The sequence below is a fragment of the Thermobia domestica genome, chromosome 8 (genome assembly GCF_964235325.1).
Source record: "Thermobia domestica chromosome 8, izTheDome1.hap1.1, whole genome shotgun sequence".
In the NCBI taxonomy this organism is placed as follows: Eukaryota; Metazoa; Arthropoda; class Insecta; order Zygentoma; family Lepismatidae; genus Thermobia; species Thermobia domestica.
The window spans coordinates 276208579-276222543 of NC_137461.1; the positions used below are offsets into that span (position 1 = coordinate 276208579).

The window sequence follows — 13965 nt, forward strand, 5'->3', positions numbered from 1 at the left end:
GAAGGGGTTGCAAGTATTAATGTGCAGGTCATCTGTGATGCAAGAGAAAGATTTACTAACGTAGATGCCACTACGCCTGGCTCTGTGCACGACTCTCGCATATGGAAAAACTCGATATTTATAGAGTAATGACTCATACCGCTAATGCACTGTTATTAGACGATTCTGGATATGGAAATTCCCCTTGGTTAACCCTTTTAGGAATTAAACTTTTTGAGGTAAATTTTATGCTTTTACTCAAACAGCTACTGCTTTGGTCAGTTAGAGTGATCCTGGTAAGTAAGTGTATTCGTTGAAGGAATTAGTGTATCGTCGACAGTGATATCTAGGAGTCGGGGATTTCTCCGGATTTTGCTACTTCTCTTAGGAGGGGTAGGAATACTATGTTTTAGGTTTTGGTAGAATTTATCTTTAGGGGCCAAGTGGAGCACCACGAAACAAATGTATCGATGCTGGTCAGTAGTGTTTTGTTTATTTGTTGCATGGAATTGTCTGTTTGATGAAGGCTGTGTCGTCTGCAAATTGGGAAAGGTTTATTTGGGAATTCCGGCAGATCGGCAGCATACAGTGTGTAAACGAGAAGTGATAGTGCAGAACCTTGCGGAACTCCACAATGGAAAAAATAGGTTGTGAGAAGGATTCATTAACGGTGGCGTATGCTATTCTGTCGGTTAGTAAGGAGTGTTTGAGTCGCATATAGTTGTAGAGTAGGAATAATTTGTGAAGATTGTGAATTAGTCGAGTGTACCAGAATTTGTCAAAGCTTTTTCGAGGACGAAGGGTACGAAGCATAGGATACTTGCAGCATACTTGCCGTTAAGTATGTCAGAATTACGAAAAATTATTTTACTTCCTGAAAATGCTGTACATGAAATTCAATCCAATCTTAAATCCATAGATTCACATCACTCACGTTTAGATGAAGAAATGAATAGCATTTCAAAACGTCGGGATCTTAGTGTACAACAAAAGTGGAAATTATATCAACAAGCTTTGCAAAGTTATTTACATTATACTTCATCTTCACACAAACCTATTACATTACCCTCATTCAAGAAGAAGAAGAAGAAGAAGAAGAAAAATACTCATTATCGACTTTCAGACAGGATAACAATAATTCTATTTTACCTTTTGTATCAGGCACTTTACAATCAGTACCGAAAACACTTTGTAGGAAAACAGATCTATTATTAAAACAGTTGACAAGTTCTGATAAAATTCAGTGGGTTCAATTTTATAATGTAGATAATCAAATACTCTAAAATGAAGTTCAAAAATGTTTTATTTCCTGAGTTACTTATTAATTTTCAAAAATGACTGTAATGATAACAACAAAAACACTGTTCCCAGTACCAGACACACAATTCTCAGTGTACGTGTAACAGCACTAAGTAGGATAAACTTACCAAGTTCAGATAGTTAAGGAATACAGCCTCAGTCATGGCTTGCAGTGTTCACATACAATATTAGCCACAGCATCGCAATCAGCACATGCAGTGTGAACCCAACCACAACAGACAAAACATTGTGTCCAGCCCTCTTCAAATGTCTCCCCACAAATAAGACATGTAGTCTCTTTGGATTTGTTTTCTTCATATTCATATTGGTTTTCGTCATCTTTGTCTTTTCCAATATTTCGAAACTGATTTTCCCCAGAGTTTCATTTAAATAAAATGATGCCAAAACTTTTCAAGTTTCAATTGCTTTTGTTATTGTTATTGACGTCTGTCTCTGTTATATATATATATATATATATATATATATATATATATAATATAATATAAAGTATGGCCCATAAGTTCCATGCCTGATTTTTTTTATCGCTTTCCCTCCAACGCTATATGTATGGTAGCGACTGAATTACATAGTACTAGGCTTACTTAACAAGAACACGAATTGTCTTTAGTGTAGATGCAGTAGTTCAGAAGACAAGACGTGTGACTCAAATCGCTGTTGCTAGTCTGTGTCAAAGTGTGAAATGGATTAGAAATGAAATGAAACCTGTGAGTTTTACGTCCCGCGGTTATCCCGGTTAGGCTAAAGGAGACGGTGATGATGAGTAATGAATGAAATGGTGGAATGAAGAAAGTGGGAGGAAACGGGAGAACCCCGAGAAAACCCACGCACACGGTGTTTGTCCACTGAAATGGATTAGAAGGACGAACAATGTGCGTTGATTAAATTCTGCTGTAGAGTCTCTGCCTGCAACAGACACACTAAAAATAATTCACAAAGTTTATCGTGATGGAACAATAAGCCAAACTTGAAGGAAAGAAGTCCTTGAATAACAAGCACAGTGGTTGGCCCACAACAATCCGAACCAATGTCAATATTGCCACCGTCACAATCAAAGAAAATCAAAAATCGACATCTCGGTTAATTGCAGACATACTCAGCACACCGAAAAGTTTTGGTTTTACGAATTGTAACCGAAGACTTGAGAAAACGAAAAGTATACGCAAGTAGTGATGGGCAGTGGGAATATTCCCGGTGGGAAGGAATTTAAAAAATGGGAATATTCCCAGTTTTTTCCCTGGCCTATAAATTCCCGGGAAGGAATTTATTTCCATTTCTTTACTTTATCTTCCAAATTATAAGAACCATATGACTAATTGCTTTATTTTAATATATTATGATTTACTTCTAGGTTTTAATGAATTTGGAAGTTGAAAATATTAAAATTATTTGACGGTACTTTATATAACTAATAATATGATTTTTTAAGTTCCATTTCCATTTGCACTGAAAAGTAGGGTAATTGTTTAGTATTGGAGGCCAAAACTAGCAAAAAGTAGGATGATTTACAGAAGAAATGAGTTGATAGTGATGTTCAAGTAGTCAAGAAAGTATCGAACATATTTTTTAAGGCTGTACGGGATTTATACAAAACGGAAAGGTAAGTGGAAGTGATTTGTGTGTGTGAAAAGAAAGTGAATTGTTGGTAACGAATATAGAAAACAACGTGCCATGCGGGGCTCTAACCCGCCTTCATTCGCTAACACTCGCTCTGCAATGCTGTCTGAATTTAATGTTGGTAACGTAATTTAACGTATGAAACCATAAAACAACCGCATCGGATTAGAATATCGCAAAAAGTAGGTGCAAAAGCTGGCAAACAATGCTAAAGAACAACCAAAATTAGCAAAGTACTAATTTACAAATGATGAAAAGGAACTATTTTGTAAAGTAATTTAGAATTATGTAGAAATAGAGATGAAGTACTATTAATAAACCCTGAACCAACATTAATAATAGACGTTGGTCTGTCTCCTCTCTCTGACTCGAATTTCTGAAGAGGTACTCGGACTTCTTTTACATATGAATTAACGTATGGAATTTCGAGAAATAGGTAGAATGAAAGGTCGTGTATGGCAATGTTACGTGCTAAAATATAAAGATAAGTAAGTATCTTGCAAATTTTGTGAGCATAAATATGTATGCGCAAATGTTGATAACTTGGTGAGACATGTATCTTCTAGCATTTATATAATCTAATTGGTTTATAACATTTATAAATTTAATGTGTTTATAATATCAGTAATAGAGTCAAGTTGAGCAAATCCACTTACATATAAATTTAAACTGTTACTATATAATTTTTTCACACATATTTAATTGATAGAACATATTGTAAATAAATATACATTTATGCGTACTTTCTAAATATAATAAAGTGTTAATAAAGTAACATAGTACCGTTCAGAATATGCATTTAAAAAAATCCTCTATGGACAACAGTAATAATATGCTGTGATATACAAATTAATTCAACTTTGAAATCATAATATAGTAATAGAATGCAATTTTCTTTCTGATTGTACATAAATTCCCGGATAAATTCCCATTTTGGGAATCTTCCCAGGGAATATTCCCGAAAAATATCTTCCCGGGAATTTACCCATCACTATACGCAAGATTTGTTCCGCAGTTTCTTGCTCAAAAACAAATAGTAACCTTTTACCGTCTTCCTTACTTTCCAGAGCTATTTCCAGCCGATTAGTTTTTGTTTCGCAAGGTGAAGTTGGTTAAAATGGTTAAAATTTCGATAGCATCAAGGAATGTCGAAAAGCTGTGGTTGCCCAACTGAACACGATTCTCGCAGAAGGGTTTTCCAAGGCCATGAAGAAGTTGGAAATACGTGCTCAGCAGTGTATTGCTTTAAATGGAGCCTATTTTAAATAAACAAACTAAAACAATAGCATCCTTTTTATTTCTATGGTTTGTGTACCTGTGTTTGGCGCAGGCGACATGGGTTCGATTCCCAGTGCCGAATAAAATGTGGTTTAAATTCTACATTTAGTTGTCGGTACACGTCTCATATAGTCTCCGTGCTGAACGGAACGACATGCGTGAAATTCATCACCATAGGGGGAGGGAATCTGTTTCCAAATTAGGATATGTTTTGCGTCAACGCATTGCAAAATTTATGCTCTAGTTTGCGACAGTCGGCATCGCAGTTATAATGACTTTTTTTTTCGTATTGTTTAAGTTCCATTGATGTACGGAGAATTTTCCGAAGACTGACATGAAATAAATCCAATTGTCTATTTTGTATGAAAACAGTAACTTTCCATAATAATTGATTATTTTTTTCCAACGTCCTTAATTTTGTCCTTTAAAATACATTAACTTCCAGAAATCAAGACCATTCATTCCTATTGCAGAGTAGTTAAAATTGTTATTTTAATTTTAGTTAATTAATTTTGACGTTCATTTTAATATTAATCGTTACATTTTTTCTGACATTATTTTTTCATTTACTCTATTACATTTGTCATAGCTTTAATTTAAAATTGTAATCTATTTTCATTAATTTCTCCAGCTATGATTTAGCCTCAACAATCTTCACCAGATTACACTTTGGGGATGTTAAATATAAAATAAGATAATTAATATGCATATTATATACAATTTAAAATATATTTTTTGAATTAAGACTTATTGTATGATTTGCTTTTATTACAGTTAAACATAATAGGGCCAAAATTTGCGTACAACGCAGGAATATTTTTGACTGCGTCCTGTTCCATCTTGTTTGGGTAAGTATCTGTTCTTCAGTGTATATTAATGTGTTGGGGTATCGGAGAAGGTATTGATTGTGAACAATCGAACAAGGTGTTAGGAAATTGTAGTAACAAAAGAAAGGCGTTATTATGAATATAAATAATATTTATTTGTGTTTATGTAGGAATGGAGCCAGGGGAACAAGATGGCGACGGACATCTTTACACCTGGAGTGTCATGCTCTTACAATTGTGCAATTGTGAATTTGTACATAATTTTAAATTTTGCCAAAATTTAGTTTCTTTACAATTTCTATATATATTAAATCTTCTTTTTTATATGTCCTGAACCTCTAACCCTCAAGTAATTTTGAAAATAATGTGAAAACAAATTTACTTAGAAGGCGAATTCGTCCATGTTGGAACGCGCCATTTTATACAAATCTACGTTTTCAAAAGCAATTAAAACAAAATTAGTGATGCAGATTTATAAGGCCGGGACTTTATAAATCTAACGAAATGGAGATAACTAGAACTAGAATGGAGCCATAAGAGGCAGAAATTATTTGCATGTGGAATATAAGCCATGTGGCTGTAGTTGTTTATGTATTTGATTGGAGCCATAAGTGGCTGAAGATATATTTAATTAGGTAGATGAGCCAAGAGTGGCAATTGATATATTAGATTTAATGTAATGCCAAAATGGCTTATGTTATTGGAATACTTTGTGGAATACAGGAGGTTTTCTATATCATTATAGTATCTTGTGTTTGTGGTATAAGTCAAATATAGGTTGACTGGAAAAATAGTCGACAATCATTGGTTAACTTTAGTTGATTGTAGAACTAGAACTAGTAGTTAGTTGATTGTAGTACTATCTTGCTTTTTTAGACACAAAAACTAATCTTAAGTAACCTAACATAATGTTGGACTAATTTTACCAACCAAAAGTTTTATAATGTTGACTATCTAGATTATCAAGAGGGAGGTGCAGTTTTACTATACTGTGGCAGAGCCTATATTTTCATGTAGCAGAGCCCGTAATTCAATGATTAATTTTATGTATATTTTGAAATATCAGCTTTATTAAAGATTTTAATTTTTGTTTGGTGAAGCAGAAAAACAATGAAATAATTTATGTCAATCTAAATATTCTTACTAATGCAATTCTCACGAAATTTGTACGATTGTATTGTCAGCTTTTAAAATCATTAAAGCACATTGTTCGCTGTCTGGGAATTCAGAACTGAATTCAGAAAATGTGTTAGTGAGGCAATCTACAGAATTTACTAAGTTGCAATTGTACAATTATTGTGAATAAGAAAACACATTCACGGGTATGTAGAAATTGTCTAGAATCATGAGATAAGAGCATTCCAGGTATTGCAGTTGTTGTTCGCGACACAATGAAGCGACCTTGTTTTCCGAAGAAAGAAGGGCACACGTGCCTGACGTCAGTTGACACAGTCAAATTCCTTGGGACAAGATTTGAACAAAAACAGAGGACGAGAGGTCTCGAGAGTGAGAACGACGGAGAAGTCTCAGAAGGCGAAACTCGGGAAGAAGACGCAGCAAGGAGACTCAGATAGCCAGACTGAGAAGTTGGAGAAGTTGAGACTGGGGTCTCAAATCGTTTAAGTTAGCGAACTAACGTTGGTGTTAGTTATCGAGTACATTGGACGCAGAGCTGAACCAGTCCATCGTCACCAATGACTGCAGTGTCTTAACCAGCGAGACACAATCCCGAAAAGATATCAACTTGGCGATATCTACTACACAGAGACCAGCCCAGGAGAGGACCACCGAGGACCGCCAACTGAAGTTAAAACCCAAGGTATGTGTAACCTTATTAACAGTGATCAATCGCTCAATGCTTGGTATGCGTTGCTCTTCTGGCAAATATTCTAGATACCCGAATTTGAACATCACATAATTACACTGCAACACAAGTTATGAGAAATATAACCATCAAACATTAAATCGATATCTGAGTTGTCATTTCTTGGTAATTTCCTGTAAACACATGGTTGAATCATTAACCTCTCGCATAGTAATTATAAACGTTCCCACTCATTCTAGATGGTGAGTGGAAGGTTATCTTCTCAGTTCAACATTTTTAATCCCCGTTTTAAAGACTCGAACTGAGGAGGTTGTCAATACGGATCCACAGGTTGTAAAATGTACGGAAAATTTTGGGGAAATCTTTAATTTGCCCATTTTATGTCGAGAACAGAACCGAAGAACCCCCTACGGGGCTTCTAACCCGTTCCTACTACTACTACTACACCTACTCCTACTACTACTTATACTATGGATCCGTATAGTAAAACTGCACGAAGAGGGATACACTGCATCATGTTCGTAATGGCAGCAAAAATATGAGCTCTCTTATGTAAAAAAAAAATTCTATTTTGTTTAAGCTTGGAATTGTTTATGTAGGTATGATACCCTCAGCAAAAATGTTGTTGCTTACATATTATGTGGCAAGAGCATGGGCGTTTCTCACAAGGAAGTCAGGGGGACGCGTCCTTCCTATCCGAAAAAAAAGGATGTTATGTAGGAGAGAAAATGTATAAAGATCTGAAAATGTGCATAATTTATAAATTACGTTAACAAGTTGAAGAAATATATTATGAGAGATCTGAATTAATATTTTCTTGTGGTAGACTGCCAAATGTATTTAATATTTTATCTTTCCATTCGAGCGTTTTTTTTTCGGACTATTGAAGTGCTGTAAAACTTTGGGTTACTATATGAAGCGATAATATGCTGTAGATAAACTATTTGTTAGAAACACTAGGTAAGACTGTCATGGCTATTTGCAAGATGTTCTCTGCAATTATCAGGTAAGTTTCTAGTTAATTTCAGCTTTATGTACGATTTGACTTCAGTTTTATTATGTTTGTCTTCATTTTGAGTTAGACTTTACCACATGTAGTACTGCCTATTTTATAAGTTATAAATGGCTATTTACCTAACTACACATAAATCGAAAAATGCGATTTTGCCTGACGGCTACAGACAAAGATGATTATGCAAGACAGATAATATACTTTGAAAATAAACAATAAGGATTATTTTATTTTTCTACATAGGAACCAAAGACGTTAATGCATTTTTAATATGACTTTAAAAGATTTTTAACTCTTCTTGGAAAAAATGTGTGTCTTGCGTACAGTAAAAAACTACTTCACTGCGGTCTTCACTTTGTCATTGGTTCTAAACTACTTTCCGCTGAGAGCCTTCTTCAATGTCGGAAAAACATAGAAGTCAGTCGGCGCAAGTCGGAATAGTAGCGCGGATAGACAGGGCTTTTCCCAACCGAGGGTTGTGTGTTGTGGCCGACGAGTGTGGTCTCGCATTGTTGTGCAAAATGAGAACCAAGATATCAGAAGGAAGGTTAGGCCGCTTTCTAGGATTAACCCGTTTTAATCTTGTTGGTCTGACCTCTTAGCTGTTCCAACTTCCGTACTTGTTGGGCCCCTCATCCAAACTTCCTGGTAGCACTATGATAGCGCCATGTGGAGAGTTTTGGTCGTACATCACCAAATGACGTATGGACGGTTCTCATATTACACTGACGTCATCTTTTCCTCATTGCTTTACAATTTGTAGAGAAAGAAAAGGAGGAATTTATTTTCCGATTTCCCTATCATATCTTCGATGTTTTTAGTGTCTGAACATCCAGTCTCTTCTCATTACTTGTAGCTGTTTCACACTAGCGCGCTATCTCTATTACTAATCTAGCAAATAGTTGAATGTGTATCACTTTAAATGGATGCATTCTTTATTTGGGATTTTGTTATGGTTTCACTAAAGTAGAATGCCTCAGTTTGAATTAAAGGCAAGAAACATTTTAAAGTATGCATTATGCATAAGTAAGATCAGTGTAAATCAGATTATATTCTGAAATTGAATTATATCAGCAAGGACAAAGCAACATCTTAGGGCCGCACGTGAAGAAAAAAAAAGAGTAAAGCTCCCAATCGTACTTCGTAATTTTCAACAGGAACGTACATAGGGGGTGGGTCTTAGAGGCCTGAACCCCCCAAATTCTGACTTTTCTGCAAATTTAGTTTAATTTTATGGGTAATTTTACAAGTTTTAATATATTTTAATATCATATTGAATTTGAATCTTCCTGAAAAGCTTCCCCCCCCCCATCCAAAATAAATTCCTGTTTACGTCCCTCATATTCAATAATGATGATGATAATATACTCACCGATTTTAAACTCCCAGGTAGTTCTACTGGTTGGTGTGAATAATAATAATAATAATAATAATAATAATAATAATAATAATAATAATAATAATAATAATAATAAATAACACGCACACGCGTTCCACTTCTCCATAGCTAAACTACAAGTTTTTGTATATTTTGATCTGACAAAATCATATATTAGGTCATCAAAATTAATATTTTGTAGTATATCAAGATCAGTGCCTATCAAACTTAAGTGGTTTAATCCTGATTAAGCCATTTTGTTTCTTAACCTTTACACTTCATTTTTTTTTTTTTTTTTTGTCGATATGATGACTGTTATATATATATAGTATACACATGTATGGCTCTTTTGATGTGCGAAATTCCTGACGTCCACACACAGTCTTCTGGTCACATCTGAACCAATGTGACAACAGCGTGTAGTTTTTAGAATTTCCGCTGGTAGTCAAAGGGTTAATTCATGTTTTAGTAATTTCATTTTGTAAAAATCAACGTCCCTCCTCCACAGGGAAGCGTTAGTAACTGTTACTGAAAGAAAAAACTTACAGTGATTTCCATATTAGGAACTGAAAGTAAATTTTGATAGTGGTTGTATGTTGCTTTCAAAGTAAGAAATCAGACATTGTTGACAATGCCTAAATATCTCTAGGCAAAGCAGGATAGTGTTAATTCCATAAAAGTGAACAAGTCACAATTGCACAACGAAATAGAACGAGTCTTATTTAACCAGATTTTTTGTAAGAGAAGTTTAAGAATGACAATCGAAATGAAATCTTTCAGTTTTACGTCCCACGATTATATTGTGTAGGCTAAAGAGGACAGTGATGATAAGAAATGAATGAAATGGCGGAATGAAGAAAGTGGGAGGAAACGGAGAAAGTCAGAGAAAACCAACACACGCGGTGTTTATCCATCACAAAGTCCACGTGGTACGAGCTGGGATCGAATCAAAGACAGAATAACAATCGACCAAACTAAATTGGTAAGTTTCTAAAGCGTAATTCTTTCAGCATAGTATTTTCATTAAATAATTATTTTGTAAGGGTTATGTAATGTGTTAACCTATTGGTGTTTTGGAATTTACAATGCATTCAGGCTTTGTTGTTAAGTTATTTTTCAGAAAAATTGACACACTGCATATTATATTTTATAGTAGGACTAATAGGAAATTTTTGTAGTTACGCCATCTGCTAATAAACATTGAAAGTACATAATATTAAACCACTGAACATACGTACTAATTTTGTGACAGTGTGTATGGCGGGGGAGCAGGGGGGCAACGGGATGGAGGAATGTCTAACGGAAAATTTCCGTAAGTCTACCTTTTGCCCTTTTATAATCATATGGAACTTTTCTGTCTTTTGCCCTTTTATGATCATGCGAAACTTTTCCATAAATATGCGCTGAAAGTTTGTTTGAGTTCTCTATTAACCCTTAACTACTAACCCAGGGTGAAAAAGCACCTGAGATAATTATTTTCGTTTACCGCCAAAAGAGGTTAGCACCTACAAATCTGTCTTTCAGGGTATTTTATTTTTTTCTTAGCACTCAGTGTGCTAGTGGCAGTGGAAGTGTACGGAGATCTGTAGTTTGACTACTGTATTGAACATTGGGTGAGAATAATCCCTGGGATAGTAATAACGTAACTTTTTATTGAATATATTTTTCAATTTTAGTTTGTGAAAAATCGTGCGTAGTTTCTTTATTGTGCACGGCATATACTTGCTACAGAATGTGAAGGAACGCTTGTTTAGAGGTAGTTCCAGAGGATCAAATCTTGAATTTCTTACCAGAGGATGAAGATTTAGAATATCTTTCCTCCCAAAATAAGTTATATTGAGGATAAAAGATGGCAAAACTTGTGATATACCTTACAATATTGTTAAGTTAGGTTGGGTTAGGTTAGGTTAAGTTAGGTTATGTTCAGAGCTGGCGTGACGCTCGGGCAGCAATACCAAGGAAAGGGTTATTTTTCACCCGGGGTTAGTATTAGTGTGATTATACAAATGGTTAGTAATTAAGGGTTATATAAAAATAATAAGACAATGGTGTCCCCAGCCATTGCTTGGTTGGTCGTTAGCTTGAAACAGCCCTGTATATAACAACTAATATGTTCCTTTTTATTTTTCAGGATGCTGGATAAAATAAACGAGCATAATCCATTTATAGGTTTATCCTTTGCTATTCGAATCGTCGAAGCATTAGGAACAGCTTCTTCAGTCACTGCATCATTCTCTATTATTGCAGCAGAATTTCCTGACGCTGTGGCCACAACTTTCGTAAGTTTTCCATTCACTTATTTACTGATGTTGAATACATCCTCCATTGATTTGAAGTAATCGAGGATTTTTATTCAGGGACGTCATTTAGGGAGGGCTGGAGGGGGCAATTTCCCCCCCCAAGAGTTTGAGGAATACATATACTTTAATCAGTGGCGTATTTACGATTTTGTTTCGGGAGGGGCTTTGCCTGGAAATGTGAAAATTCTGCAAGATATTTCATTTACTTTACTATACTAAGTAAGATTTCGGGGGGGGCTTAAGCCCGGAAGCCACCCCCCTAAATAAGCCACTGACTTTAATTGATTGTCTACTAATGTACTAGTACAAAACGTAAAAATCTTATGTCCGTGGTGCTCTTGCCCCCCTTAAGGGAAGTCTGAAATGACGCCCCTGTTTTCATTGTTTGATTTTATTGATTCATGTTCTAAATCTGTTTAAATATCTGTTTGTTAAACTCCCTGATATATGTGTGTGTGGGTGGATGTGCATAAAGTTTAACTTGAAGTAGTCATTAACAGATACACAAGATAGGCCCTACTCTATTATAAAGAAACTGTTATTTGAGGCAACTATTGGCACTGGTAATATGAGAAATTACTGTTTACGCTAAGGGGCATCATTTTGAAAAGCAGCATTGATCTGAGTTTTAAAACAGATGGTTTTTAATAAGTTGTACACTAATGTACTAACAAAAAAAAAAAAAAAAAAAAAGACATGAAACTCTTGTGTTGGTAGACAATCTTCCCCCTTCATGAGATTGAAAAACGCATATTTTTTATATACTAATAAAAAATGTAAAATTCTTATGTTGGTAGACAATCTTCCCTCTCCATAAGTTAGAAAAAAACGCATCCTTTTAAATAAATTTATAGTAATAAAAGCATGAAACTCTTATGTCGGTACAGTTCCCCACTACACACACACATGAATGACAAAAGCTGAAGTAACCATATTGTTCAGGATTAATCCATTATGACAAATACTGACGAAGGATTTCTTTATTGAGATTGATACCCTGTTTCATGTAATGATAGAAGGATTGATTGATTGATTTTGAGTTTTACGTCCCGTTCAGCAGCGAGGCTATATGAGACGTGCACCTACTGATTAACGTGGAATCCGAACCACATGAGCTCCCGCCGGGAATCGAACCCGGGTCTCCCACGCCATAATGATAGAAGGAATTGCGTATATAACAAAACAATGAAGAAGGCTAACTCGTATACTTGTTCCAAAGATTTTCCTCCAGTGTAGATGTTGGCTGAATGTGCCGATAAAGCCATCGCTGTATGTACTTGTTCGGTTTCGGAATTACGAAAACAACTTAGACCTTCCATAGTATGAGATAGCATGCAGCTTGAACAACAAAAATGTACAGTTGAGCCTGGGATTAAAGCATGCGGGGAGGAGATTGCTTGACGTACCCATATCTTAACGTAACCACGCCCTGATGCACTATAGTCCAGTCAAATTACATCAAAAACGGGATAAACCTAGACTTTTAGAATAAAAAGAGGGAACTTTTGGAATTTGTTCACGACCTCTTCCTCATTACCCTCCAGAAGATACCAAAAAATCCAGTTGCGGCTTTTCCGCCATTTTGAATAAATAATCTGCCATTTGGTTTTCTCACATGCACTTAGTTTATGCAACATAACTTCTAAACTAATTAACGCAGAAAGTTCATTCTTTCTTTATTATACTTCTAAAATTATAGGCAATGCAACAAGTTGTTATCACTTTTCTCCGAGTAAACAGTTTTGCATAACTTTGGGATAAAGTGAAAAATGTGGATCTGTATTAGGGGACATATTCTTTTCATTGCCTCATACAACTTAACAAATTAAAAATATGAAAAAAGTGATCGAATAAAAGTTGATGGCAATTTCATCAGCTTTAAAATGATGTATATATTGACACTATATACAATGTCAGAGATGCGCAATGAAGCTTCAAACGTCATCGGACTGCGCACAATTTCTGTAGAAACATATGATTGAATCATTTAACACGAAGGAAAGGAGAGACAATTTAGTGATTTGAAACGGATTTTCATTCCAATTTCCGGCAAGTATCAGCAGGTTTGGAAGTCTGGCTAGTTTAATAAATAGTTCGTAAACAGTGGCGTTGGCAAGGGGGTGCGCAAGAACTCTGAAAGTAGACTTTCGCACTAGACTTTCTGTATGAAAACCTATGTGTTCATTGAAATTAGTGTTTGAGATAAACGTTTTAAAACGAAGATGAAATTTATTGAAATATGTTTTACTGATGTTGTTATCCTGCAAAACATCCAGTTGCGGGTGTTTCATATTTTTGAATAAATATCCCTAGTCCAGTGCAATTACGACAAAAATCGATCAAACTTAATATTTTTTTTTTAAAAAAAGATTAAACCCGTTCAAATATGTTATATGTATTATTTTATTTATTTATTTTACAATTACCAGATA

At 35.0% G+C, this 13965-nt stretch overlaps 1 protein-coding gene across 1 annotated transcript in view; it reads left to right on the plus strand.

The window, feature by feature from the left end:
* The window catches only part of LOC145693643 (MFS-type transporter SLC18B1-like), a 155071-nt gene that overhangs the window by 104472 nt on the left and 36634 nt on the right, over positions 1 to 13965 (plus strand). Inside the window, exons 3-4 of the mRNA XM_081769832.1 lie at positions 4966 to 5039; positions 11365 to 11512. Coding sequence (XP_081625958.1) covers positions 4966 to 5039; positions 11365 to 11512 — 222 coding nt within the window. The remainder of the gene's footprint in view (positions 1 to 4965; positions 5040 to 11364; positions 11513 to 13965) is intronic.